This window comes from Chanodichthys erythropterus, chromosome 3 (assembly GCF_024489055.1).
Source record: "Chanodichthys erythropterus isolate Z2021 chromosome 3, ASM2448905v1, whole genome shotgun sequence".
Lineage (NCBI taxonomy): Eukaryota > Metazoa > Chordata > Actinopteri > Cypriniformes > Xenocyprididae > Chanodichthys > Chanodichthys erythropterus.
Genome location: NC_090223.1, coordinates 12,718,910 through 12,746,556, shown reverse-complemented (window position 1 = coordinate 12,746,556; position 27,647 = coordinate 12,718,910). Strand labels below are relative to the sequence as shown.

At 38.0% G+C, this 27,647-nt stretch overlaps 3 protein-coding genes across 5 annotated transcripts in view; all 3 read right to left on the bottom strand.

The window, feature by feature from the left end:
- Nucleotides 1–27,647, bottom strand: part of LOC137017073 (zinc finger protein 502-like) — a 634,288-nt gene that overhangs the window by 349,395 nt on the left and 257,246 nt on the right. The window lies entirely within an intron of this gene.
- Nucleotides 16–10,588, bottom strand: LOC137017081 (GTPase IMAP family member 8-like). 3 transcript variants are annotated; one of them, XM_067381026.1, is made up of 7 exons: nt 10,533–10,588; nt 10,039–10,074; nt 9,018–9,710; nt 8,108–8,149; nt 7,397–7,987; nt 1,500–2,706; nt 16–1,228 (listed from the first exon to the last, which is right to left on the bottom strand). In XM_067381026.1, the coding sequence occupies exons 1-6, from the start codon at nt 10,546–10,548 to the stop codon at nt 1,517–1,519; spliced, it is 2,568 nt and encodes an 855-aa protein (XP_067237127.1). In that variant the 5' UTR covers nt 10,549–10,588; the 3' UTR covers nt 16–1,228; nt 1,500–1,516. The 3 variants fall into 3 exon arrangements, with proteins under 3 accessions (XP_067237127.1, XP_067237128.1, XP_067237129.1); XM_067381027.1 differs by having other exon boundaries at nt 1,500–2,703; XM_067381028.1 differs by lacking the exon at nt 10,039–10,074 and having other exon boundaries at nt 10,533–10,565.
- Nucleotides 11,710–15,069, bottom strand: polr2f (RNA polymerase II, I and III subunit F). Its single transcript, XM_067381080.1, has 5 exons — nt 14,930–15,069; nt 14,584–14,653; nt 14,063–14,193; nt 12,852–12,923; nt 11,710–12,077 (listed from the first exon to the last, which is right to left on the bottom strand). Exons 1-5 carry the CDS (start codon nt 14,947–14,949, stop codon nt 11,987–11,989), a joined length of 384 nt encoding a protein of 127 aa, XP_067237181.1. The 5' UTR covers nt 14,950–15,069; the 3' UTR covers nt 11,710–11,986.

The following is a 27,647-nucleotide window of genomic DNA, read 5'->3' as shown; positions in this document are numbered from 1 at the left end:
ATGCATGAATAAAACAGTCAAATAAACATTAAATAAGGATTCAGAGTCTGGGTGTTTATGGTGTGTTTGTGCTGCCCTCATGTGGACAAACACCAGAACTGCAGGATGAAGTTAAACCACACTATAATTAACAATTAACGTGAATTAACATGTTGCTAGCATGAAATAACATGCAGCTAACATGATTTAACAAGTTGGTAAGATGATTTAACATGCAGCTAACATGAATTAGCATGTTGCTAGCATGATTTAACATGTTGCTAAGATGATTTAACATCTTGCCAACATGAATTAACATCTTGCTAGCATTAATTAACATCTTGCTAACATGAAATAACATGCAGCTAACATGAGTCAGTCAACTTCTTGACCCTTTTGAACATTATGACTTGGGAAGGTCTTTCCTTAACTTGCTGTGCAGCAATAACCAGACTCCAGGAATTGCCTTTGAATATACTTTATTCACAGCCGGAGGACCTCGTATCAATCACAGAGAATCCCACCAGCAAAAAGAATACAAGAGATTATATAGGATAGGAGCATGGCAAAGCATTCTACAATATGATTGGTTCTTCATATGTCAAACCCTTGTTACTAGGTAAAGCAAGATCTGCCCAAATCATGTGTTTATTAGTTTGTTGATTACTCAATAATATCCTTTTCCCTTTTGGGGACATTTAGGTTTTAAAAGCATATGTTATTCCTGCAAGGAAAAGAAATGATATGATTAAAAAATTCCAACACAATATTGAATTAAAAAAGCAAACTAAAATTGCCCTTACGTGCCACATACAGAGATAAACTAGGCATATAAAAAAGACAACTCAATATTCATTATTCATTATATTTTATCTGGTTCTCTGGTTGAATTTCATGATAAACTATTTCTGTTCCAGAAATATTTCAGTCATGCTCAGAAACAAAAACTTGTGTTACATGATAAAATCATCTTTAGTTTTTGGAAATGAATCATGCACACTGACTAGCTGATAATCATAGTTGTACATGAAAAAACAAACATGTACAAAGATAAAAAAACAAAACAAAAAACAAACACTCCATCACTATACAATCAGAACATGGGGTCGAAGGAATGTGGTGAAGGGTTGTGGGTCTCCCTCAGTAGAAATCACAGAGAAATGGGAACGTGGGAGCACTTTCACTTTTGTAATCAAAGAGGCAGGGGCTCAAGCCCATCACTCCGCCGTGCATGCCACTGATGCTTGGGCTGGTGGAGAAAGTATAAAAAAAATTACACACACAAAAATGATAATATATGAACTATAAAAAAAGTCTAAAAGTGTAAGCTAAACACAGAAAGAGGATAGAGCACTAACTTCCTACTACCTTCCAACATGCCTTATTAGGCTAGAGCGCCCCCTGATGTACAGGTAACTAATTGCAGTTTAATAAAGAGAAGGCAACTGATACAAAGGCAACAGTATTTTTTTTTTTTTTTTTTTTTAACAATATGTTAATGTGTGCTTCAAAAGATTTACCTGAATTCAACTTTAAGTTACATATTTTTGAGAATATCTTCAACAGCACCAACAGCTCCTCCAGCAGCTCCTCCAAGAACAGGAAAATAGCGATTCCAGTCACGAGCTCGTTTGGCTGTATTTGGTAGTTTCGCTTCAGCTTCTTCTAAAGCTTTATTTACTTCTTTGGTAAGTTTTTCACTAAATTCACATTCGGCTTGTTGTCTAGTTTCATGTTGAATTTTCTCCTGAAGTTTTTGTTTGTCTTTCTCGTGTTTTTCTTCCAGGAGTTTAATGAAGCTCTGTTGCATTTCTCCTAAAGATTTTTCCTTTCTTTCATTCTCCTCTTCAATTTGTTTCTTGTGCTCCTCCAGTTTTCTCTTCATCTCGTCTCGAAGGGTTTCATTGGTCTCTTTCTTGATCTCCTCCTCTCTCTTTTTGAATTCCTCTTCAGTTCTTCTCAGTTCATTCTGCATCTCTTGTCTTTCTCTCTCTTTTTCTTTCTTCATTTGTTCTATTTTAGCTTCATATTTGGTTTTCAGCTCTTCTTCATTTCTCTTGATCTCCTCTTCTTTCTCTTTCATGATTCTCTCTTGTTCTTCTTTGATTTTCTTCTCCACCTGCTGGAACATCCCATTGGTGTAGAAACTCCCTCCATTTACTGTCAACATCCAGTCAATCTTATCCAGCAGCTCAGAAACCTGCATCTGATCTTTAGCCTGTTTATTATTGAACACATGGTATCTGTTTCCACACTGATGGATGATGTTCTTTAAGCTACCATTTCGTTCAGCATAATCTTCAATTTTTGCTTTTCCAAGTTCATCTCCTCTGGTGAACAGTACTATGGTGTACATTCTGGATTTGTCTCCAAACATCTCCTGGATCATCTTCACTGCATCTTTCTCCTCTTGAGTGAATCGTCCCACTTGAAGCACCAGCAGAAACACATGTGGTCCAGGTGCCGCCATTGAGATGCACTTCACAATCTCCTTCAAGGTCTCTTCATTATCAACTTCAGTATCAAACAGTCCTGGAGTGTCGATCACAGTTATCCGTCTTCCGTTGAACTCAGATGTTTCTTTCTGACACTCTCTGGTCACTGAGGATGGATTAGGTATTGATTCAAACATGTCTCTTCTCAGTATGGTGTTTCCTGTTGCACTCTTCCCCACACCCGTCTTTCCCAGCAGCACAATCCTCAGATCTTCATCATGTGTTACACCTGCTAACCACAAAAGAAACTGTCATTACAATGAAATTATCCAGAAACACACAAACTAAATGCTAATTGTAGCTGACACTAATAGGTCAGCTGTGGGTTATGTATGACAATATTGATTTTCAAGAGGTTAATGTTTGTTTTTCATGATCTTATAATTTGTATGTGTAATATGTATTTCTATGTATGTGAGTTAATTTCATTTTTGTTGGTATTGTACTTTATTATTGTTTAACTCTCAGTTGTCTACCAGCTGAATGTCATGTGACTCTTCTGGATTTACTTAACCTGGAAGTATTAGCGTCAACATGTGAATTCAGCTCCTGACTACTCTACTGCTTGTTACCAGGAAAACACAGTAAAAATTTTATTATTTTGTATATCCTTTATTTGATTTGTGGTTTAGCGGTGTTGTGTGTAAAACTATGTTGTTTGTTTCTGTTTGTGTCTAGTTTTCACGGTGTTCCATAAAAACGCATGGACATCAGTACTTTATAATCATGGACTGTTTAATAACCAGCAAGTAGTTACACTAATGCTCTGATTTTCGATCTATACTATTATGTTGTATAAAATATACCATTGTGTACTGTGACTAAATCTGAGAGAATCTGCTTTGTCTCACTTTTAGAGACACTTGCGATTACAAGAACAGAAACATAGCTGATTTTGTGCATTTCAGTGTGCTATATGTGCTATCTGGCTAAGGGGGGTGTGGTAAATCAAACTGTGTGTTCACACCGCCGGCGGCAAGAGCGTCAAAGTGGCGCTAGTCATTCATTTTCAATGAGAGCCGGCGGCGAGCTCCGGTGAGAGCGGCGCGGTGCGTCTTGGACGGTGAGAGCGTCGAGGAGAGTTAAAATCAGGTTAACTTTATGGTAATGAGCTATGACGTGGTTCGGCGGCAACCAATTGGAATGTAGAGGTCCTCGCTTGAGAGGCTTCCGATTGGTTGACGCGACTTGTCATTTACTTTGACCCTCCCGCCGTCTGCGGTGTGAACGAACAGTACAGCGTTGTTGGCAGGGCGGCCAAGGCGAATGTTGATGCTCCTGCTGGCGGCGGTGTGAACGCACAGAAAGTCTGCAGCGGGGGAACGAGTGCAGAGACGAGCTGTAATGAGGTCAAAAAGATTTCGGTCAATAGAGCTGGGATACTGTGGTCGACCTTTAGTGATGGCCCAACATCTCCGGAATGCTGGCAGAAGACCATCTGATGGCATGCCCTGGGAAAGGAGAGTCTATCACTAATCTCTCTTCAGCCCTTCTTCCTCTCTTCCTGTTATTCCCTCTCTCTCACCATATCCCCATTCCCAGGTCACGGAGCAACGCACCCCCTCGAACTCCACAGCGGGGAAGAGGTAGTCAAGCCTAAGTTTTCCCAGGGGGCTCGATATGGGACACAAGGGGGCGTTTTGGAGAGAACCGAGCCTCTGCGACACATCCGCCTCTCCCCACTCTCTTGACCATCCTTCTGCTGCTGTGGCAGAAGATGGATATTAGGCTTTGGTGGACTTAGGCTGTAACTAAACCTCCATTCAACAAAGCCTGATGCACAGACTGACTCAGAGGAAATGAGAACAAAGGTGGAGCTAACACCACCTGAGTTAAATGACTTCCCTCTGGAGCAGTCTCATGATGAAAGGCTTCAGTTATTTCAGCCTGATCAGCCACTCTCTCCTATCGCTATTTTTATAAGAGATAGGTTGTTTCAGATGGCCCAAGACACATAGACCAAAGAAGATACAACCCAATTATTAGTACCAACAAGCCATTAGGAAAGGCTTTTCCAGGCAGCTCACTGTAGTCCGATGACATGTCACTTAGGGGAAGTAAAGACACTAGCACATCTCATAGATTGCTTTGGCTGGGCATTCTCGAGAGCATCTGCTAGTGGTGTGCAATTACTACTTGTGGAGGTCCCTTTCGAGAGTATTGGTATGGACCTCATCGAGCCATTAGTACATTCAGAATGCACCCATTGTTTTGAATTAGTTCTAGTGGACTATGCAACATGATACCCGAAAGCATTGCTGTTACACACCATCTCTGCAAAGAGTGTGGAGATTCTCACCGATGAAGGCACAGTATTTATTTCAAGCACATAAGCGAATTATACAAACTTTTGGGCATTAAATTGATACACACCAGCATCGAATGGTTTAATCACTGATTAAAATCCACCGCTAGGTTTTCCCCATTCAAGCTTTCTATGGATGGCAGCACCATGGGGTGCTCAAAGTCATTAGAGATGCTTGGGAGGAGGGGCCTTCAAACATCTGTAGTGAAATTCAGTAGGCCTATGTCCTGGAACTCAGAGCAAAACCCAACATGTTGGGGTGGCTCTTAATTGAGAATTTTCTCCAGACACAGGACAAATGCCACAGAAGCTTTCAGTCCTGCCGCGTTGCACAGATTAGAGGTCTGCATTCCCCCGGATCTCCAGTGGGAACTGCGGGACCTGATCAGATTTTTTTGTGGTGCAGGAGTAAATGTCAGAATCAAAGATAGTAACGGTCTGTACCTCTGGTGTACTTTGGATGAGAGTGGGCAGTGAAGTGAACAAAACTGCAGTGGTTTTTGCAGTCTTCTTAAAATAGTGACCTATGAATGTACAACAGCACAAATTAATAAGGCCAAACCTAAAACTATCCATGCTTGGCAATGTTTTTCTTCTAACATACTGGATTATATAAAAGAATGAATATTTTATTTGTATTTTTTCCCACTCTCTTTTCTCTCTCACTGGAGTATGTAAATGAGTGATTATATGTCAGTTGTTGTTTATTTATTTATTATTATTTAAAAAAAAAAAAAAAAACAGTGGTGGCATTCACACAGTTCCCAGTTCCCTGCCTTAAACAACCTGGCATGATGTGATTTGCATCATGGCCACGAGTGCACAGAGAGAACATTCAGATTTTGGAGGAGAGACATTCAGTACTAAAATCATCGCCAGTGAGTGGCATCCTTGCATAGGTGTTATTTTTTTTTCATTTTGCAGTAAGCCAACAGTTTTCCTTCAGCCTATTATTATTTTTGGCTTATTTTGAGTGACAGATGTTGTGTTTGAGTTAGCCTATTGTTCTCTGTGACATGTTTTTTTACATTGTTGACAATATCATGACAAATCAAATAAATACAATTCTTGTATAGCCAACATTTTATATTTGTTACCCACATTTCTTTAGGGGAAATTTAAATGTGAGATTCTGAAAACAAGTCTAAATTTAGCAGGATTGGTCAGGTCAGGAAGAAAATCATTCTAAGTGAACACGGAATGAATTTTAAGTTGGAATGTGCATGTGTGGATTAGAACCAAGCAGAAGTGGGACGAAAAAAACCTGACCTCATACAGCACCATATCAAAACATTACCAGTGTTGTTGAGACCCTACACTAAAAAAAACAACAAAAAATTCATTTCTGTCTAAATATAAGATTTATGTATTTGAATTGCATATACAATTTCCATTAATTTGGATTACATAGTTTTAACGTATTGACGTATTGAATTAACGTATGATTTACAATTTTCTCTAATTCCAGTAACTGGTGAAAAGATGAAAAATAAGTGGTCTGCAGACCTGGGAGATGAAGAGAGAGACTACATGTTTGGACTGTGATTTTAAGTTTATGTTTTGATGTGCAAGACTGAGTGCCAGAGTGGATTTATTTCTGGAACTGAATAAAATAACTTTCTCGTCACCCTGTTTCTCGTCACAAACTGTTTTATTTGAACAGTTTACATGCTAATCTACTGATTGTCTGCAGGAGTTTAACTTTCATGCACTTGTTTGCATTTAGAATTGATTTTAAAGTACTGTTACTTGTTTATAAATCACTCAATGGCCTAGGACCTCAATACATTGCAGATATGCTCATAGAATATAAACCTAACAGATCACTCAGAGCAAAGAGAGTCTGATCTGAGATCAGATGTGCTGCAACAGTAGCCACATTCAAATCCAGACTCAAACACATCTGTTTTGCTGTGCATTTACTGATTGAGCACTGTGATGTGTCCGCATTGACTGCACTTTATCTTAATGTAATATCTTTATTCTTTTAATCATTGTATTAATTATCTTTGTTTTTTAAGATTTATATTTGGTTAGGGCTGTCTGGGTGGAAGAGGTTGAGAGAAAGGAGAGCAATACGGGTTTGCATCCTCAGATGTGAGTGAAGAGACGAAAGGCCTGGGATAGTAGGTTAGTGTGAATATACATCTGTGTAGCAACAAGTGTATTATAGGCATCCCAATGGGGTTGAAAAGGTTGCTGGGAGCCGTCAGAGGCAAGCAGTACATTTCTGGGTTTTATGCACTCATGGGGTCACTTAAGCCATTTCGGGCAGACAGTGCATCGGTGTGCAAACACCCCCACAAGAGTGAAGGGATGCTAGAAGAGAGTGTTATAGTGTAAAATAGCAAACCTGACTTGATTCCTTAGACTCCATATAGGGGTACCCCGAACTTAGTGATTCAAGAATCATTTTAATTACTTATTGCTTATGGATCTATTGTGATTATTTTATGATTTTTAAAATTTCTTTTCTATGAAAATCACTTTGAATTACCATTGTGTATGAAATGTGCTATATTACTTGTCTTGCCTTGTTTGAAATGTAACATTAAGAACAAAATGAAACTGTAAAATTATTTTAAATTACAATACCAGTTAATACATGAACTCCTACCTGCTGTTGAATGAGTTTTCGTCACAGTTTTTCTCAGTTGCTCTATTTCAGCTTTGTGCTTGTTTCTCTCCAGTTCTACTTGAACCTGAAGGTACATCAAGGTGGTATAGCAATTTCTATTGTTCTCCTTTACTATTTTCTCCACATCCTCCAGTAGAGCAGGAACCTGTGAGCTGTTCTCCAGAACAAAATGATGACCTCCAAGTGTCTGGATAGATGTGTGAAGTATATTCAGATTGCTAATCATGCTCTTCTCTTGGATTATGAGAACCATGAGGTGTTTGTTGATTCTTGAGCTGAATATCTTCTGGATCTTCTCCTTTTCTGCTTTGTGTTCATCAGTCAGTGAACCAGCAGGAATAACTAGGAGGAAAACATGAACTCCAGGATCACAGCGAGACACACAGCGTAGAGTCTGAGACATCACTTCCTCCTCTGAGAGCCGATTGAGAGCTGGAAGCTCCACCAGACTGATCAGAACATTTTTATTATTTTCTTTTCTTATATAGTTGGATACAGAGGCCTTCAGTGTTTCATCACTTCCACACAGCACCAAGTTCAGCTTCTGTTTTCTGATGCCACTTACACCTCCTTCAACAACAACAACAACAAAGTATTTTACTTGCTCTTTTTTAAAAATGCATTTTATTATAGCTATTTATTACATGTAGAATCAAATGAAACTTGCATATACTCAATTTATAAACTTACCCTTTGGCTGAATTTGCTTTGGACTTTGTTCTTTGGAAGCCCCTGTAAGTAAAAAAAAAAGAAAAAAAAGAAAAAAAGGATGACTATAGCAATTTTCATTGTCTTAATTACATGGTCTTGAGATGATGAACACTGCAGTGCAAATGTCATGATTCAATACACAATAAAGCATGACTGAAACCTTGTTTAACTGTTGTCCAATCTCTGTTTACAAGCATCTCATAAGAGCATCTCTGACCACACTAAAAAAAAATTTATATGACCTGCTTTTCCATTATATAAACTGGGAAATTATTAGGGATGGGCATTTTTCAAAAATATTGCAGGCCTATTAGAATATTTGGGCTCATAAAAAAAACAATATTCGAATATTCATTTATTTAAATGACGTTAAACGAGAAAGATGTTATTTTTTCACCATTTCTGAACAAGCTTACAATAAGGCAATATACATATCAAGCTAATGTTATTTCTTTTAGTTTAGTTCTTAATATAAAGACACAATATGTATAAATATAAAGAACAAAAGTATTAAAGCTCAAGCAGCACGAATGAAAAACACTGAAAAACGCTGATAAAGCAGGCTGCACCAGATATCGTACAGAACATACACTCGAGTCAGTATATTGTTATTGTGTTCATATTGAGAAAAACAATAATATCAACATATGCTCGGGTGAGAAAATGCGCTGCGCTGACAGATGTTGCAGAGACACAAAGATACCGGTATGCTAAGCCAATTTTTCATATTGTTCATATATATGTCTATATTTGAATATTCAACTATTTGTGCACACCCCTAGAAATGATAAGTATAGGATCCCTACATTATACTGTTTACATTATCAAGTGTAAAAGAAATCATGTTTTTATAGGTTATGATTTTTTTTTTTTTTTTTTGAAAACTTACATAAGGATTTTATTTGATGAATAAAACCTTTTGATTTCTTCATCTCTGTATGAGTGTCTTGGTGTTGTTCATCATCCTTTGAATCAGGATCTTCCTTTGTTCTGGGAGAAGCAGAAGATGTGTTCGGATCTTCATCTACTGATGATCCTTCTGCATAATCATATAGCTCACATGTGAGAAATTCTTCACTGTTTTCTTTCAGAGTCATCTCTATCCGTTGATCTATTTCAGACAGCCATTCCTCTATTTCATTGTCTAGTTGAACATGTCTTCCTCCACACTCTGCAGATAATTGTTGAATTAATTCATTAGTTTTCACAGATGCTCCTTCATCAGTCGTGATCATTATAGTGCGTTTAATCGCCTCTTCACTGAATTGTTTCAGCACATATTTCACTCTTGTCATGTCCTCCTCAGTGAAGTCATTAAACTGCAGTACGAGTATGAACGCATGAGGTCCTGGATGAGACAGATTCACACTCTCTCTCACTCTCTGTGTGATCTGATGATCTGAGATGTTTGTCTGGAGCAGCTGAGGACTGTTGATGACTATCACATGTCTGTCCTTCAATCTTCCTCCGACTCTCTCTACAACATCTGGAGGAGCTTCACTGTCAAACGCTGCTCGTCCCAACAGGAAGTTTCCCACACGACTGTTTTCTGACGTGCTCTTCCCCAGAAGAACAATCCTCACTGCAAAGAGTCAGATCAGACATTTAGTAGGCTATGTCTAATTCACACATCACACACTACTATCAGTGCACTTAAAAAATCTATCACTTAAAAAATCTGCACTTAAAAATCTAATCAAACACTGACCAGTTTTCAGTCAGTTTCACTTGCTGATGATTTCATGACAAATCAAGCATAAACATGATGTCTCATTTAGCAACAAATAACTTGCTGCTGTATTAAATAGCCAGATGTATCTATAAAATACCATTGATAAATGTGTCACAGCACTCAGGACTTATAATAAAATAATACTTTTCTGTTGCTGCCAAACAATTTAATGACTTACTGTTTGGGCGATTGAACTCTGGACTACTTCTCCCCACTACAAAACACACAAGAACACAAACTGTTTGTGAATCTAGATAAGGTGAAATGCATGACTGAAATTATTCAGAATTCGTTGTGATTCCTAAACTCGCGTTTCATCTTTTCTTTCACCGAAATGATTCGTGTAATTTCTGAAAAAGTCCAAAAAAAACAAAACAAAAAAAACACACGAAATAACCACTTATAGCTAAATGCAAACACAACTATAGTACACAGTCTTAACAGAAAACGACACAAGAGGCTACACGTTTAATGATTTTTACTATATGTATCTGTGTGTTATACGAAAAGTGTAGGCCTATGTTTTATTAACCTTTGCTACCTTTGAATAGCCAACCTTAAGTATTTCCAAAAATTAATGATAAAAGCGAGACGCTTAGTTGCTTACGATTATATTATGATGGATCATTAAAAACACTTTTAACATGCTAACATATTTTATTCACATCTTACCTGCACTGTGCGCCATTTTGTCACTGCGTTGGAAACATTTACTAAATCGAAAGTAAAAATACGATTTACATAAGGCTAAAATATTAAACTCAACTGCGGCCCCTTGTGGGGGCTTTAAAACATATCGACAGATTCTACAGCGTACTAAATAAGAGCTCAAAAATATATATTCGCTTAAGTCATTTTTTTACTTCACAGATCAGTGGAAGAGACAAGGAAACTGATTAGGTGAAATAGTTTATTTCCTATTCCAATCACGTCATTTTATATTAAATAATAATTTATTTTAGTGATTGACTAAATTTAGTGATTGATCTCAGCATAAATGACTAACGCACACTACTACTACTGCACTTTCAACAAAATTGAACATTTGGAGTTCTTCTGCCTCAGACATCACATCAGAGAGTCAATAATAATAATAATAAACAGGAAGTAACACGACACATCTGCGTTTGAGGTTTAATGTGTCTCATCTGTAACTCACTCATAGAGGAACTCATGTTTGCATCAGCATTTCAGGCTCTCAGGAAATATCAGAAAACAGAAACCAAAGTGCTACTTTCAAACAGCAGGTATTTACTATGGTAAAACAGTCCAGTTAACCACATGAGAGTGCATAACAGATCTTTAAGGCATATTATACGGTTCATCCGGCTGTAGAATGCGGTTGTCACTCTGGAATTACTGAAGTGTGTGTGAACAGAACCGGATTAAGCACTCAAAGGTGAATCGGCAACCGAATTAAGGTGTGTATGTGGCTATACAGGGTATAAATTATTGACATTATATATATATATATATATATATATATATATATATATATAAATAAATCCACTCATGTTGATGAATACCAAACTTGTGTATAAAGGAATTGCTGATCTTTGCTGGTTAAATAGCTTAAACCTGTTCCTGATCCACAGATGTCTATTAATGATTGTCATTTCTGCAAAGAGTCTGAAACTAAAACAGCAACATTTAATTTAATGTTTGCTTTCCTAAAAATTTCAAGTGCATTAAGATTAATTTCAATATCATAAAGACAGCCTGTTATATATTGAGTTCAAACTGTATTTAATTCATTTATAAACATTTGTGATATTTCACTCAGTTTCAACTTTAAACAACGAAGCAATTCACTGTGAATCGACTGACATCACAGTATTTTCACAACAACAAAGAGAAACACACAGGGATATCATTAACTACAAAAAGGTTTAATTATGCATGAATAAAACAGACAAATAAACTTTAAATAAGGGATTCAGAGTCTGGGTGTTTATGGTGTGTTTGTGCTGCCCTCATGTGGACAAACACCAGAACTGCAGGATGAAGTTAATCCTCCACACTATAAACCAGAGCAGAGCAGATGAGACCTGCTGTAAACACTGCTGTAACACACAGATCTGACGTCTGACAGCGACGATCACGTGATCAGAGCGAGTGTGTGGACGTCAGTCGGTGATGATGAGCTCGTCGCAGCCCCAGTCCTCATAACTGCCGTCAGGAAGATACCGGCGGATGATGATGGGAATCTTCCTGCTCCTGAGGAACACACATCGATAACAGCAACATATTAGGACACAATTATTCTGAGAAATTTCTGTTTTTATCCATACAAGGGTGGAAGAATGATTAACAAGCTGCGAAAATGGTTTAACATGTTGATGGCATGAATTAGTATGATTTAACACATACTTGCCATGATTCAACATGATGCTAACATGCTTTAACACAGGAGGTAGTACGATTCAGCACATTGCTAACATGATTTAACACATTTCTATTATGATTTAACATGCTGCTAACATGAATTAGCATGTTGCTAACATGAATTAACATCTTGCTAACATGAAATAACATGCAGCTAGCATGATTTAACATGTTGCTAAGATGATTTAACATGCAGCTAACATGATTTAACATGTTGCTAAGATGATTTAACATGCAGCTAGCATGATTTAACATGTTGCTAAGATGATTTAACATGCAGCTAACATGATTTAACATGTTGTTAGCATTATTTAAAATGTTGCAATCATGATTTAAAACATTGCTAGTATGATTTCACACACTGCTAACATGAATTAACATCTTGCTAGCATGTATTAACATGTTGCTGCCACATATGAACGTTGATAGCAAGATTTCATTTCAGATATTGTGAGATAGGTGGACAGACAGCTGTTCTCATCCATGACCAACACATTTACATTAATTCATTCAGCTGATGTTTTTATACCACAAGCAATATATGTTAAAAGGTCCTCGAGTGAAAAATGTTGAGAATCACTGATAAAAATGTGTGTGTCGTCGTACTTGAGCTCTTTCATGGCGATCTGCAGCGGATCCGTCTCTCCTTCCAGCTCCACCATCACCGGCGCACACATCCTGTCACACAGGAAGTGATGTCACTGATCATCAATGCAACATTAGCATAACAAATCTCAGCTCTATCCACAAGTTTCCTATGCCCCATGAGCCCTTGCGTCAAAAGTGGGAGTGTCTTCCGGTTTGAAGTAAACAGGCTGGATTCCAGCATCAATATTTGAATGTTTTACAATAAAAATTTTTTACAGTAACAGTAATTTATTAATTTATGTCAGGAGTGCACATCAATCATGCTAAATCTAACTGATATTTATATTGACATAAAAAAAAAACCACATACCTATTCAGTTTCACCTGCTTCCATTTATTTACGATCACAAGAGCGCACAAATCAACTCCATTAAGGCTTTAAAGTCCAAAGGCTTTCACATTTAGAAATATATTGATAACATACCCTATGTTTACGTCACTTTTCTGAGCATTTCTATTAATTTTCCTCTAAATTATGCGATGATTGCAAACCGAGGACCGTCTCACTTTACTGTTATCCTTTCAGCCAGAGCAATAGAGGGAGCTCATGAGAGGAAAACAAGAGTAATGAGTTATACGAGTTAACTGAGTGTGTGAATCTGCGAAAGATATGCATATGTCCGGTATCAACAAAGGCACAAGGAAGAGACAGATAAAACATTAAACCAAATAAACACACAATTATAATCATATAAGAATTGTCTACATTCCTCAAGCAGTCTCTGATATTTTCCATAAACGTGTGTATTTATTATCACAATGGTTAACATAAGCCTTTAGCATGACGGTGGAAACGCGACTGGCTCTGGCACGCACGACACCAGTAGGAGTAAAATATCACATCATAAGGCTTTGGTGCATCAGTGACAGGTGAAGTACAGACAGCGGGTTGTTCATGTGTTGCAGGGTCAGGATGCTCTAGTTGTCCCTGAGTGCCGTAACAACATCTCTCATAAAGGTTTACAACTTTACAAAGTAAACAATGATCCGAAAAACACTTAGCATCTTTGCAAATTAGCACACAAAATACCATTGTATGCTATTTCCGCCGCCTCACCGGAAATTGTACCCACGTTCTCTTTTACAGTAGCGCCCCACGGAAACAGGTGGATAGCGCTCGATGTGATATATCAGAAATATCTTCTGCGCAGGGGTCAGAGGTCACTCACGCGATCTGCAGAGCTCGCGTACCCAGCACTCGCGCGCGCTCGTATTTGGTCATGTAAGGAGTGGTGATTCTCTTCTGATTGGCCTGCTGTCCTTCTCCCGCCGGCAGGATCTGGACGTTCTCCTGATCCTCCTGAACAAACCAGACAAAACTGTCAGGACAGACTGGAACTAATCAGCAATCAACAGAGATAAACGAAAGAAACGATACTATTCTTGTTACAAATACTCCCTTAATTCAGTGACAATGAACTGTTATACAACAGTGAGCATCAACCTGTCTAAGAGCAGTGCTTTTTAATGTGAATTTTACAATGAGTGTTATTAAGTTTGCATTAAAGTAATAAAAACAAAAAAATCACAGTGTAGTAAATGAAATCTTAACGGTGCTTAAATAGATTACATGAATATGAAGATTTTATTCTATTACAACAGAATATAGTGTATTAGTAGCCTATTATTTCTAGTCAGAACACAAAATTATCAGCAGGAATCAGTTTAAAAACAGCAGGTTTGTTCTCACATCCTCCACATTCTCCAGATCATCCAGAGGCTCTTCATCTTCAACATCATCAAAATCTCCGTCATCAAAACTGAACAAACAAACATCGAAATTAATTAACAAACAAAAACACGATCAATCTCACAGTGTGAGCTAATGTCCTAAAGGCTGTCCTGAATCTCGATGAAGTAACTCGTGTCATTAAATACTCAACAGTGTTAAACTTTCTGAGCTGTAAAACAGATAAACTACGTTACTGATTTATAATCATCTCATAGAGCTGTTTAGCCTGACGAACTTTACACTAGTAAATCTTTAAACTAGTAAACATCTCAAAACGACTGTAGCAAACGCACTCGGAACTCACTTGTCTTCGTTGTCAGACATTATTAGTGTCTTGTATTAACGATTAAATTATTTGATATTCTCTGTTTATTGTGGCGTCTCGCGCCTGACCGTCTCAAAGCGTGGAACAGACTTCCGGCTGTGCACCAGCTTCACAGTCCGTGCAGAAACACGAGCGCAATAACAGTGACGTTCCCAAAACACAGAAAAAAAAAAAAACACTCACTGATGAGCAGTTATAAAAATTGACCTTTTAATAGCATGTTTTACATCATATGTACGTTAATGCGGACTACTTCCGACACTTTTGTTTCGAATCAGTGCTGCCGCGCGAGCATCTCCACTTCACAACCACAAGTAGTTTCGACGATAGACTGAACAATAAACTAGTTTAACTGTATGGTTTAAAAAGTTGATTAAGTGGATTTTGCTGCTGCTGCAAACTTTTCCCCCTAAACAGGTACATATATTAGGCTACAATTTACAATTTAAAGATAAGGTTTGCAGTTTACGTCATTTTCGTCAATTGATGGAACAATAAGTGAAGATCAGAAAATTATTGGAAAATTTTGCGCTAAATTTTACAGTGAATTATATACATCCAAATTTTGCTACCAAGATGCCAATGATTTTTTTTGAGTCTCTCCAGAATGTACAGCAGTTGAATATGGTAGATAAAGCCTTTTGTGACAGCCCTATTAGCCTACCTTGAAAGAAATTGTTGATACAATATGTTAAAAAATGGAAAATCTCCGGGAAATGATGGACTCACCTCAGAGTTTTATAAATTGTTTAGCAAAAAAATAGCACCTTTTTATTACAAGTTTTTAAAGTACTGAAAAAACATTTCTTCCCCCCACCTTATGTCAGGGAATAATTATCCTAATCCCAAAGCCAAACAAAGATCCCCTTCTCATAGACAATTGGCATACAATCTCCTTACTAAATAATGACTACAAAATAATAGCATTAGTTCTGGCTAAAAGACTAAAATGTGTGTTAAACTCAATTATTGATTAAACGCAGTCTGGATTTTTGCCTAACAGACATATTTCAAACAACATACGTTTAATATTAGATATGTTAGACTATTCACATTTACTTCAAAAAGAAAGCTTTATTTTATTTTTAGACTATTATAAAGCGTTTGATACGCTAGAACATGAATTTCTGTTTCAAGCACGAATTGGCTTTGGGGACCCTTTTTGTAATATGATCAAAATGTTGCATGTGAACAGTAATAGTTCAATTAAATTAAGTAATTGTACCTCTCCCAGATTTTTCTTAAATCGAGGTGTTCGACAGGGATGTCCAGTCTCTCCCTATATTTTCCTGATTGCGACACAATTTCTAAGCTCATACATCAAAACAAGCCGTCTAAAAGGCATCAGTATTGGAAATACAGAGATTATTACTCAGTTAGCAGATGATACTGCTCTGTTCTTAGAAGACTCTCTCCAAATACCAACAGCCCTACATATTCAGTGTTTCTCTAAAGCTTCAGGCTTACATCTTAATCTTAATAAATGTGAATTACTTCCAGTTAAAAATAGTATGGCTTCTTCAATTAATGGTATTGCAGTTAAAATTGTGTTACATATTTGGGTATACAGATAACTAAAGATAACCTTAGATGCTCTGCAAATTTTAACCCTATTATTACAAAAACAAAAAAAAAAAGGTTCAATTGCTGGCTACAGAGAGACCTTTCTTTGAAAGGAAGAAGTTTGCTTGTTAAAGCAGAAGGTCTATCTCGCCTCACAATCTTATCTAAATTTTTATGGAAAAACAAGCCCCATTATTTAAAAGAATCAGTCATATTAAATTCTCAGGATAAGGGTGGTTTAAACTTTCTTGACTTTAACTCATTAAATAATACAATTAAAATAAATTGGCTTAATCGTTTCCTCAAAAATCCCACCTCCATTTGGAATATTTTTCCTCATTCTGTCTTCTTCATGTTTTAATGTATAACTATGATCCCCAAAAACTCCCTGTCAAGCTATCTAACTTTCACCAACAGGTTCTTCTGGCATGAACTCTTATTTACAAACATAATTTTTCTCCTCACCGGTGTTACATATGGAACAATAGGAATATTTTATTTAAGAATAAATCTTTGTTTTATAATCAGTGGTTCAGTAATGGAATATTTCATGTTGGTCAGCTCTTTAACAAGGATGGTCTTGTTGGAAATCTCAGAAGCATAGACCAGGAGACTTTGGGATCTCTTGAAGCAGAAGTTACTCTTTATTGAGAAACACGCTGTGCGTCGCTGTGGTCATCCAAAATCTAACTAAGGCAGTGACTTGGTTGTTCATATACATTCAAGGGGGAGGGATCAGCCCATTCTCTACATTTCCCAGCCATGATCTAATCAGCATAACTGTGTCATTCAAATGCATAGGTGCTAATCCAATCAGTCTGACAGTATCGCCCATACCTTTACATTATCATAGAGACAAAGGCACTGCTGTATCTTGAGCTTGTCATGCCAAATGGTCAGGATGTAGGATCCGCAGATCTTAAACAGATTCTTAAATTTGTAATTCCACACTAGTATAGTTAATAATATCTCAATACAATAAACAGTTTTCGTGCCCTTATTTGTCCTTTATACTGACCTTCCACAAAAGTGCTGCATGACTAGAGCATCCTGACCCTGCAATACATGAACAACCCGCTGTCTGTACTTCACCTGTCACTGATGCTAACACCAAAGCCTTATGATGTGATATTTTACTCCTACTGGTGTCGTGCGTGCCAGAGCCAGTCGCGTTTCCACCGTCATGCTAAAGGCTTATGTTAACCATTAATAAATACACACGTTTATGGAAAATATCAGAGACTGCTTGAGGAATGTAGACAATTCTTATATGATTATAATTGTGTATTTATTTGGTTTAATGTTTTATCTGTCTCTTCCTTGTGCCTTTGTTGATACCGGACATATGCATATCTTTCGCAGATTCACACACTCAGTTAACTCGTATAACTCATTACTCTTGTTTTCCTCTCATGAGCTCCCTCTATTGCTCTGGCTGAAAGGATAACAGTAAAGTGAGACGGTCCTCGGTTTGCAATCATCGCATAATTTAGAGGAAAATTAATAGAAATGCTCAGAAAAGTGACGTAAACATAGGGTATGTTATCAATATATTTCTAAATGTGAAAGCCTTTGGACTTTAAAGCCTTAATGGAGTTGATTTGTGCGCTCTTGTGATCGTAAATAAATGGAAGCAGGTGAAACTGAATAGGTATGTGTTTTTTTTTTATGTCAATATAAATATCAGTTAGATTTAGCATGATTGATGTGCACTCCTGACATAAATTAATAAATTACTGTTACTGTAACATTTTTTATTGTAAAACATTCAAATATTGATGCTGGAATCCAGCCTGTTTACTTCGAACCGGAAGACACTCCCACTTTTGACGCAAGGGCTCATGGGGCGTAGGAAACTTTTTATTTATTTATTTATTTTTTTTTATTAACCAATTAGTAATGTACAAACAACATGGCATTATTAACACATTGTTGCATTTCAAATTACAGAACAGGTGCATGAGAGAATACAATATAACATTAAAGCTGCAAGCAGCGATGAAAGGGCCCTCGCACCCGGGCTCACCGCCACCCGTTGGCCTCAGGAAAACAGTGAACAGTGGGCGTCATACATTTAAGTGAGTGAATACAGGAGAATTATGCCAAAGTCATTTCGAAATGCCACACTTCCTGCGGCCAACAGGTGGCGTTTTTACCGTAACTGAATTTTGCCATGTTGATGTCTTCAGGCCAGGACTATCATTGAACACGTGAAGTTTGAAACAGATCGGACATTGTATGCCTGAGTAACAACAACTTCCTGTTTCTTTCGTGGCGTTAATCACATACATTAGCACTCAGCCAAGTGTTGCATGATTTAACGTGTTTCTAGAATGTCTGGTACTTCGTGGAATGATGAAATGTGGATCTGGTAGTGAATTACAGTATAAAGCATGCCACTTCCTGTTGCCAGCAGGTGGCGCTATGACTAACTGAATATTATCATATAGACGTCTTTAGGCTAGGACTCTTATCACACATGTGAAGTTTGGAGCAGATCGGACATAGTATGCCTGAGTTACAACAGTTTCCTCTTTCATGGCGAAACATCAGACTTTGTCAGTCCGCCACAGACACGCCCTTCACTGAAAACTCAAGATCTTTGATATTTATCATCGCTAAGGTCTTAAGATTAGACTGACAACATATGATGTTGATCTGGTTAAATCTCCATGAGGAGTTAATCACAGTGTAAAACATGTCATTTCCTGTTGCCTGCAGGTGGCGCTATGACTGTAACTGAATATTGTTATGAAGATGTCTTCAGGTCAGGACTCTAATAAAGCATGTGAAGTTTGGGGCAGATCCGACATTGTTTGTCTGAGTTACAACAACTTCCTTTTTCATGGCGAAAACATCAAACTTTGTCAGGGCGCCACGGACACGCCCTTTGGAGAAAACTCTAGATCTTCGCAATTTAACGTCACAAAGGCCTTTAGATTAGACTGACCAAAAATGACATTGATCTGATTAAATCTCTAGGAGGAGTTCGTTAAAGTACAACGTCTGGAAAATGCAAAAAAAGGTGAATTAATTCAAAATATCTGACTTCCTGTTTGGTTTCGGATTTCGCTCCAAGAGACTTTTTTGTAGGTATTGGGCTTATAAATGTGTGTACCGAATTTTAAAACCCTAGTGAAATGTAGCGAGAGGGGCTGTACGTTAGATGGCGCTATCGAGCCATTTTGCCACGCCCAATTCCGAAACCCATAACAGACATAAATTTTCACCACTTCTGACGCATGTGCAAAGCTTTGTGAGTTTTCAAGCACGTTTAGGCCCTCTCAAATGCGATTTACTTTGGAGAAGAAGAAGAAGAAATATAGCTGCGAGCAGCGATGGCGGGCCCAAGCCCGGTGGCACCGCCACCCCGGTGGCTTCAGGGCAACTGTGCACAGCGGGCAATAGGCATTTAAAACGGTTAAACATCAAAGGACTATGTCAAATTCACTCCACATTTACTGCACTACAAGGTGCCGCTATAGAGCCCCTCCTCCCTGCCCATTTTAAAAGTATTACATGTGCCAAGTTTTAACATTATTCTGATGAATTTTGAAGCAAATCAGGTAAAAATAAGGGGGTGATCTCAATGTATGCTGAAAGTGACACATTTTCTGCTTCCAGTTGGTGGCGCTATGACTTTGAATCACAATAGTCACATCCATGTGATCAGCCTTGTACAACGAAGACTAAGCCGAAGTTTCATCAAAATCAATTAATGTATGCAGAAGTTATAACACTTTGTTTCCCTTTTCTTGCCATAAATTCGTTGCCTCGCCACGGCCAAACCGTTTGAGATATCCAAAATCCGTTTGCAATTAAACAACTTCAATGTGTTAGCAACAAGTTAAAAAAAGCTTGGTGTAAATTGGATAAACCCTGTAGGAGTAGTAGTATAAAATTCATAGCCTGTTTTTTCAAAAAATTTACATTCAAACAAAAATAGCCGACTTCCTGTTGGTTGGAGCTAATGAATGTAAATTAGAAAATTGTCCGGCTTGATGAGAACAATATGTGTACCGAGTTTGGTGACTGTAGGAAAAACTAACCCCCCCACTTTTGTCAAAAGGTGGCGCTACTGAGCCCCTCCACCACGCCCATTTCTATGGCTTTGTCCATGTCTACTGGTTGACAATATTGATGTGTGTGTCGAGTTTCATGCAATTTGAAGCATGTTAAGAGCCTCAAAAACACTCAAGAATATTATTACAGTTTGACCTGTTGCCATGGCAACAATATTTCAAATATCAAAAATCCTGTCATAGGTCTACATCTGCTGTGTATTGACATTACACTGATGAAGTTTGAAGCAAATCAGGTAAAAATAAGAGGGTGATCTCAAAGCATTTCAAAAAGTGATACACTTCCTGCTGCCAGTTGGTGGCGCTATAACTTTGACACACAATAGTCACATCCATGTGATCAGACTACTACAACTAACACACTCGTGAAGTTTCATAAAGATCAATATATGTATGCAGACGTTATAACACATTTCCTGTTTCCTTTTTCTCGCCATAAATTCGTTGCCTCGCCACGGCCAAACCGTTCGAGATATCAAAAATCCGCTGGCAATTTTTAATCATCAATGTCTTGACTTCATGCTGACCGAGTTTGGTGGTGATCGGATTAATCGTCTAGGAGGAGTATATCAAATTCCAGAGCATGCGTTTTTCAAACAACCCTTAATAGCTGACTTCCTGTTGGCGTGGCGTTTAACTTAGAGCACGAAAGTTGTTCGGCCCGATGAGGTCTATATGTGTACCGAGTTTCATACTAATACGTGCAAGCGTGTTTAATATATGGACCAAATTTTCAGACTTTTTTCAAGGGGGCGCTGTCGAGGCCCCCTGCCACGCCCGGGTACCAGCCTCTGCGGCGTCCTAATGGCCGCGGATTCCAATGTGTGTGCCAATTTTCAAGAGTTTTTGAGCATGTTAAGGCCCCCAAAAAGCCCCGGAAGACGGAAAAAAAAAAAAAAAAAAAAAAAAAAAAAAAAAAAAATAACAAGAGGGCCCTGCGCGAATTTTCGCTTGGGCCCTAAATAGCTGCGAGCAGCGATGGCGGGCCCAAGCCCGGTGGCACCGCCACCCCGGTGGCTTCAGGGCAACTGTGCACAGCGGGCAATAGGCACTTAAAACGGTTAAACATCAAAGGACTATGTCAAATTCACTCCACATTTACTGCACTACAAGGTGCCGCTATAGAGCCCCTCCTCCCTTCCCATTTTCAAAGGATTACATGTGCCAAGTTTTAACATTATTCTGATGAATTTTGAAGCAAATCAGGTAAAAATAAGAGGGTGATCTCAATGTATGCTGAAAGTGACACATTTTCTGCTTCCAGTTGGTGGCGCTATGACTTTGAATCACAATAGTCAAATCCATGTGATCAGCCTTGTACAACGAAGGCTAAGCCAAAGTTTCATCAAAATCAATTAATGTATGCAGAAGTTATAACACTTTGTTTCCCTTTTCTTGCCATAAATTCGTTGCCTCGCCACGGCCAAACCGTTTGAGATATCCAAAATCCGTTTGCAATTAAACAACTTCAATGTGTTAGCAACAAGTTAAAAAAAGCTTGGTGTAAATTGGATAAACCCTGTAGGAGTAGTAGTATAAAATTCATAGCCTGTTTTTTCAAAAAATTAACATTCAAACCAAAATAGCTGACTTCCTGTTGGTCGGAGCTAATGAATGTAAATTAGAAAATTGTCCGGCTTGATGAGAACAATATGTGTACCGAGTTTGGTGACTGTAGGAAAAACTAACCCCCACTTTTGACAAAAGGTGGCGCTACTGAGCCCCTTCACCACGCCCATTTCTATGGCTTTGTCCATGTCTACTGGTTGACAATATTGATGTGTGTGTCGAGTTTCATGCAATTTGAAGCATGTTAAGAGCCTCAAAAACACTCAAGAATATTATTACAGTTTGACCTGTTGCCATGGCAACAATATTTCAAATATCAAAAATCCTGTCATAGGTCTACATCTGCTGTGTATTGACATTACACTGATGAAGTTTGAAGCAAATCAGGTAAAAATAAGAGGGTGATCTCAAAGCATTTTAAAAGTGATACACTTCTTGCTGCCATTTGGTGGCGCTATAACTTTGACTCACAATAGTTACATCCATGTGATCAGACTACTACAACCAACACACTCCTGAAGTTTCATAAACATCAATCAATGTATGCAGAAGTTATAACACATTTCCTGTTTCCCTTTTCTCGCCATAAATTCGTTGCCTCGCCACGGCCAAACCGTTTGAGATATCCAAAATCCGTTTGCAATTAAACAACTTCAATGTGTTCGCAACAAGTTAAAAAAAGCTTGGTGTAAATTGGATAAACCCTGTAGGAGTAGTAGTATAAAATTCATAGCCTGTTTTTTCAAAAAATTAACATTCAAACCAAAATAGCTGACTTCCTGTTGGTCGGAGCTAATGAATGTAAATTAGAAAATTGTCCGGCTTGATGAGAATAATATGTGTACCGAGTTTGGTGACTGTAGGAAAAACTAACCCCCACTTTTGTCAAAAGGTGGCGCTACTGAGCCCCTCCACCACGCCCATTTCTATGGCTTTGTCCATGTCTACTGGTTGACAATATTGATGTGTGTGTCGAGTTTCATGCAATTTGAAGCATGTTAAGAGCCTCAAAAACACTCAAGAATATTATTACAGTTTGACCTGTTGCCATGGCAACAATATTTCAAATATCAAAAATCCTGTCATAGGTCTACATCTGCTGTGTATTGACATTACACTGATGAAGTTTGAAGCAAATCAGGTAAAAATAAGAGGGTGATCTCAAAACATTTCAAAAAGTGATACACTTCCTGCTGCCAGTTGGTGGCGCTATAACTTTGACTCACAATAGTCACATCCATGTGATCAGACTCCTATAACGAACACACTCGTGAAGTTTCATAAAGATCAATATATGTATTAAGACGTTATAACACATTTCCTGTTTCCTTTTTCTCGCCATAAATTCGTTGCCTCGCCACGGCCAAACCGTTCGAGATATCAAAAATCCCCTGGCAATTTTTAATCATCAGTGTCTTGACTTCATGCTGACCGAGTTTGGTGGCGATCGGATTAATCGTCTAGGAGGAGTATATCAAATTCCAGAGCATGCGTTTTTCAAACAACCCTTAATAGCTGACTTCCTGTTGGCGTGGCGATTAACTTAGAGCGCGAAAGTTGTTCGGCCCGATGAGGTCTATATGTGTACCGAGTTTCATACTAATACGTGCAAGCATGTTTAATATATGGACCAAATTTTCAGACTTTTTTCAAGGGGGCGCTGTCGAGCCCCCCTGCCACGCCCGGGTACCAGCCTCTCCGGCGTCCTAATGGCCGCGGATTCCAATGTGTGTGCCAATTTTCAAGAGTTTTTGAGCATGTTAAGGCCCCCAAAAAGCCCCGGAAGACGGAAAAAAAAAAAAAAAAAAAAAAAAAAAAAAAAAAAAAAAAATAATAATAATAATCCTTAGAAGAACAAGAGGGCCCTGCGCGCTAATTCGCTTGGGCCCTAATAATAATAATCCTTAGAACAGGGGTGGGCAACAGTTTTAGTCTGAGGGCCACAGTTACTTTGGCAAAGTAAACGGAGGGCCACACTTTGGACAATTGCAATTAAACATAGTTACATGATTAAATGGTACAAATTAATGCAATGCAAATATGTATAAGGCTACTCTACAGTTACTTTGACAGCCTATTTCAAGGCCTGATACTTATTTTTGCTAGGCCTGTCTGACCTAGGCTACTCTAAGGTTACAATAACTGGATTTACTTTCAAGGATTCATTTCCTACACTACCCTGCATATTGTTCAACTGTCATTCATACCAGCTGTAGCTTTTCAAGATAGAAAACTATTAACAAAACTGCAAATGTATGTGTGCAAGTTACATTAACATACAGACTTCAGGCAATCTGGCTTGGAATTATCAAATTTAATTGAGGCTATATATCAGAGGGTGACCTTCATCACTGAATGAAAAACATATTCAGTTTTCAGTTGTGATTATTATTTTTTTGTAATTTCTTTCACATATTTTGTTAAAATCTTTTATAAAATAGAACACAATGTATTACTTCTGGACAATCTGAGCATCATTTTAGAAACTTCAGAAAGGTTTAAGACTCCAGCTTCGATATTTAACCACTGTTTATGATTAAACTGGTTTGCAGTGACATTAATTTCTTAATTTATGCTAGGAGTGCAAAATAATTAATCTGTAACGATCGTTATTTTGAATAGAAATCATTATACTCACACAACATTTATTCTCGTCTTCTCCGGTTTATTTGTGTTCAAATACATAAAAAATACAGCATCCGCCAGGCCTATTAGTCCAATGGTGCGCATATTTGGAGAAATAATGATTAGTTATCATGTTAGTAAAATATTTCGTCATACAGAAAAACATTTTTATTCATTTTTCACTGAATTATGTGATCTGAAGAGCTCAAACAGCGAACGCAGCCAGATGTGTCTCCTCTTCCTGATTTGCGTCAGACCTGTCAATCATCTCACGTCACGTGGTTCATCATGCGTGATAACTAAGCTAAAGTGACATTTCTTCACTGAAACAAGAAGCTAATAAATGCACAATTTAAGTATTTGTACGATTATGTGTTTTGTGTATGATTTTCGTGCGATTTGGGGTTTTCATATAAATAATGAATGTCCAAATTGCGAGTGCATCGAGCGCATCGCGGGGGCCGGATTGAAGCAATATGCGGGCCGGATCCGGCCCCCGGGCCGTATATTGCCCATGTATGCCTTAGAAGAACAAGAGGGCCCTGCGCGCTTAATTCGCTTGGGCCCTAATAATCCTTAGAAGAACAAGAGGGCCCTGCGCGCTAATTCGCTTGGGCCCTAATAATCCTTAGGGGATCAAGAGGGCCCTGCGCGAATTTTCGCTTGGGCCCTAATAATAATAAACGGAGCAATTCCAATAGGGTCCTCACACCATCGGTGCTCGGGCCCTAATAATAAACGGAGCAATTCCAATAGGGTCCTCACACCATCGGTGCTCGGGCCCTAATAAACGGAGCAATTCCAATAGGGTCCTCACACCATCGGTGCTCGGGCCCTAATAAACGGAGCAATTCCAATAGGGTCCTCACACCATCGGTGCTCGGGCCCTAATAATAATAATAATAATAATAATAATAATAAACGGAGCAATTCCAATAGGGTCCTCACACCATCGGTGCTCGGGCCCTAATAATAAACGGAGCAATTCCAATAGGGTCCTCACACCATCGGTGCTCGGGCCCTAATAAACGGAGCAATACCAATAGGGTCCTCACACCATCGGTGCTCGGGCCCTAATAAACGGAGCAATTCCAATAGGGTCCTCACACCATCGGTGCTCGGGCCCTAATAATAATAATAATAATAATAATAATAATAATAAACGGAGCAATTCCAATAGGGTCCTCACACCATCGGTGCTCGGGCCCTAAAAATAATAATAATAATAATAATAATAATAATAAACGGAGCAATTCCAATAGGGTCCTCACACCATCGGTGCTCGGGCCCTAAAAATAATAATAATAATAATAATAATAATAATAAACGGAGCAATTCCAATAGGGTCCTCACACCATCGGTGCTCGGGCCCTAAAAATAATAATAATAATAATAATAATAATAATAAACGGAGCAATTCCAATAGGGTCCTCACACCATCGGTGCTCGGGCCCTAATAATAAACGGAGCAATTCCAATAGGGTCCTCACACCATCGGTGCTCGGGCCCTAATAATAAACGGAGCAATTCCAATAGGGTCCTCACACCATCGGTGCTCGGGCCCTAATAAACGGAGCAATTCCAATAGGGTCCTCACACCATCGGTGCTCGGGCCCTAATAATAATAATAATAATAATAATAATAATAAACGGAGCAATTCCAATAGGGTCCTCACACCATCGGTGCTCGGGCCCTAATAATAATAATAATAATAATAATAATAATAATAAACGGAGCAATTCCAATAGGGTCCTCACACCATCGGTGCTCGGGCCCTAATAATAAACGGAGCAATTCCAATAGGGTCCTCACACCATCGGTGCTCGGGCCCTAATAAGCAAAATATATAAAATAAATAATAATTAAATAACATCTAATAAAGGGGGCTAGGGTTTTTCTATTAAATCATATTCTTCTATAATGGAGAAAAGCTTTATTGCATTTTTCTTTGTCATCACTTGGAGGGCTTTTATATAAGAAACAAACTCATTATGAAATGCATAAAACATTGGTTTCACCTTCAAGTACTTGGATTTGTGTATATAAAATTTTCCCAGCATAATAATGTTGTTAATCAGGAAGTCATCTTTGTTATTGTTCATTATAAGTCCATAAGTGATGTCCTTTAGAGTGAAGTTTCCAAGGTGAGGCACCTTTGGATAAAGCCAGTCATGAATATCAGACCATAAAGCCTCCACATACATACAATGAAAAAATAGATGATCTGTGGTTTCTATATCATCACAGAATATACATTTGTTAGAATCAAACCCAAATCTAAGTCGTAGGAATTCACTGGATGGATATATCCCATTTAAAATTTTAAAATGATTTTCTTTCATTTTGGGAGGTAAAGGAAATTTTAAATATATTGTTCTAAGTTTGTGAATAATATCTTATATCTAATATCACTGACCAAATACCTTTCTCCATCCAGTCTTTGTCATAAAGAGACTTCTTTCTTATTGTAATATATCTATTATTCCATAGTGGTGTATTGTGTGGTGTGACATTATGGTTGTATAGAATCTTCCAATATAACAAGACCTGTTGGTGAAACTGGGACAATTTAATTGGAAGACGTTGTATGGTGAAATCACAACTTAATAGAAATTCTATTCCTCCTAATTTTTTAAACAATTCTCTGGGGAGATGAAACCAAAAATTGTTGTGGTTCAGGAAGGATCTTAGCCAATTAATTTTCAGGGTCCCATTTATAAAATCAAAATCAATTGCTTGCAAACCTCCATCTTTAACATTTTTTGTCATCTCAACTCTTTTCATGTAATGGGTTTTCTTTCTCCAGATGTAATCAAAGTTAACCTGATTGATTTTTTTAATGGCTCTATTAGAAATG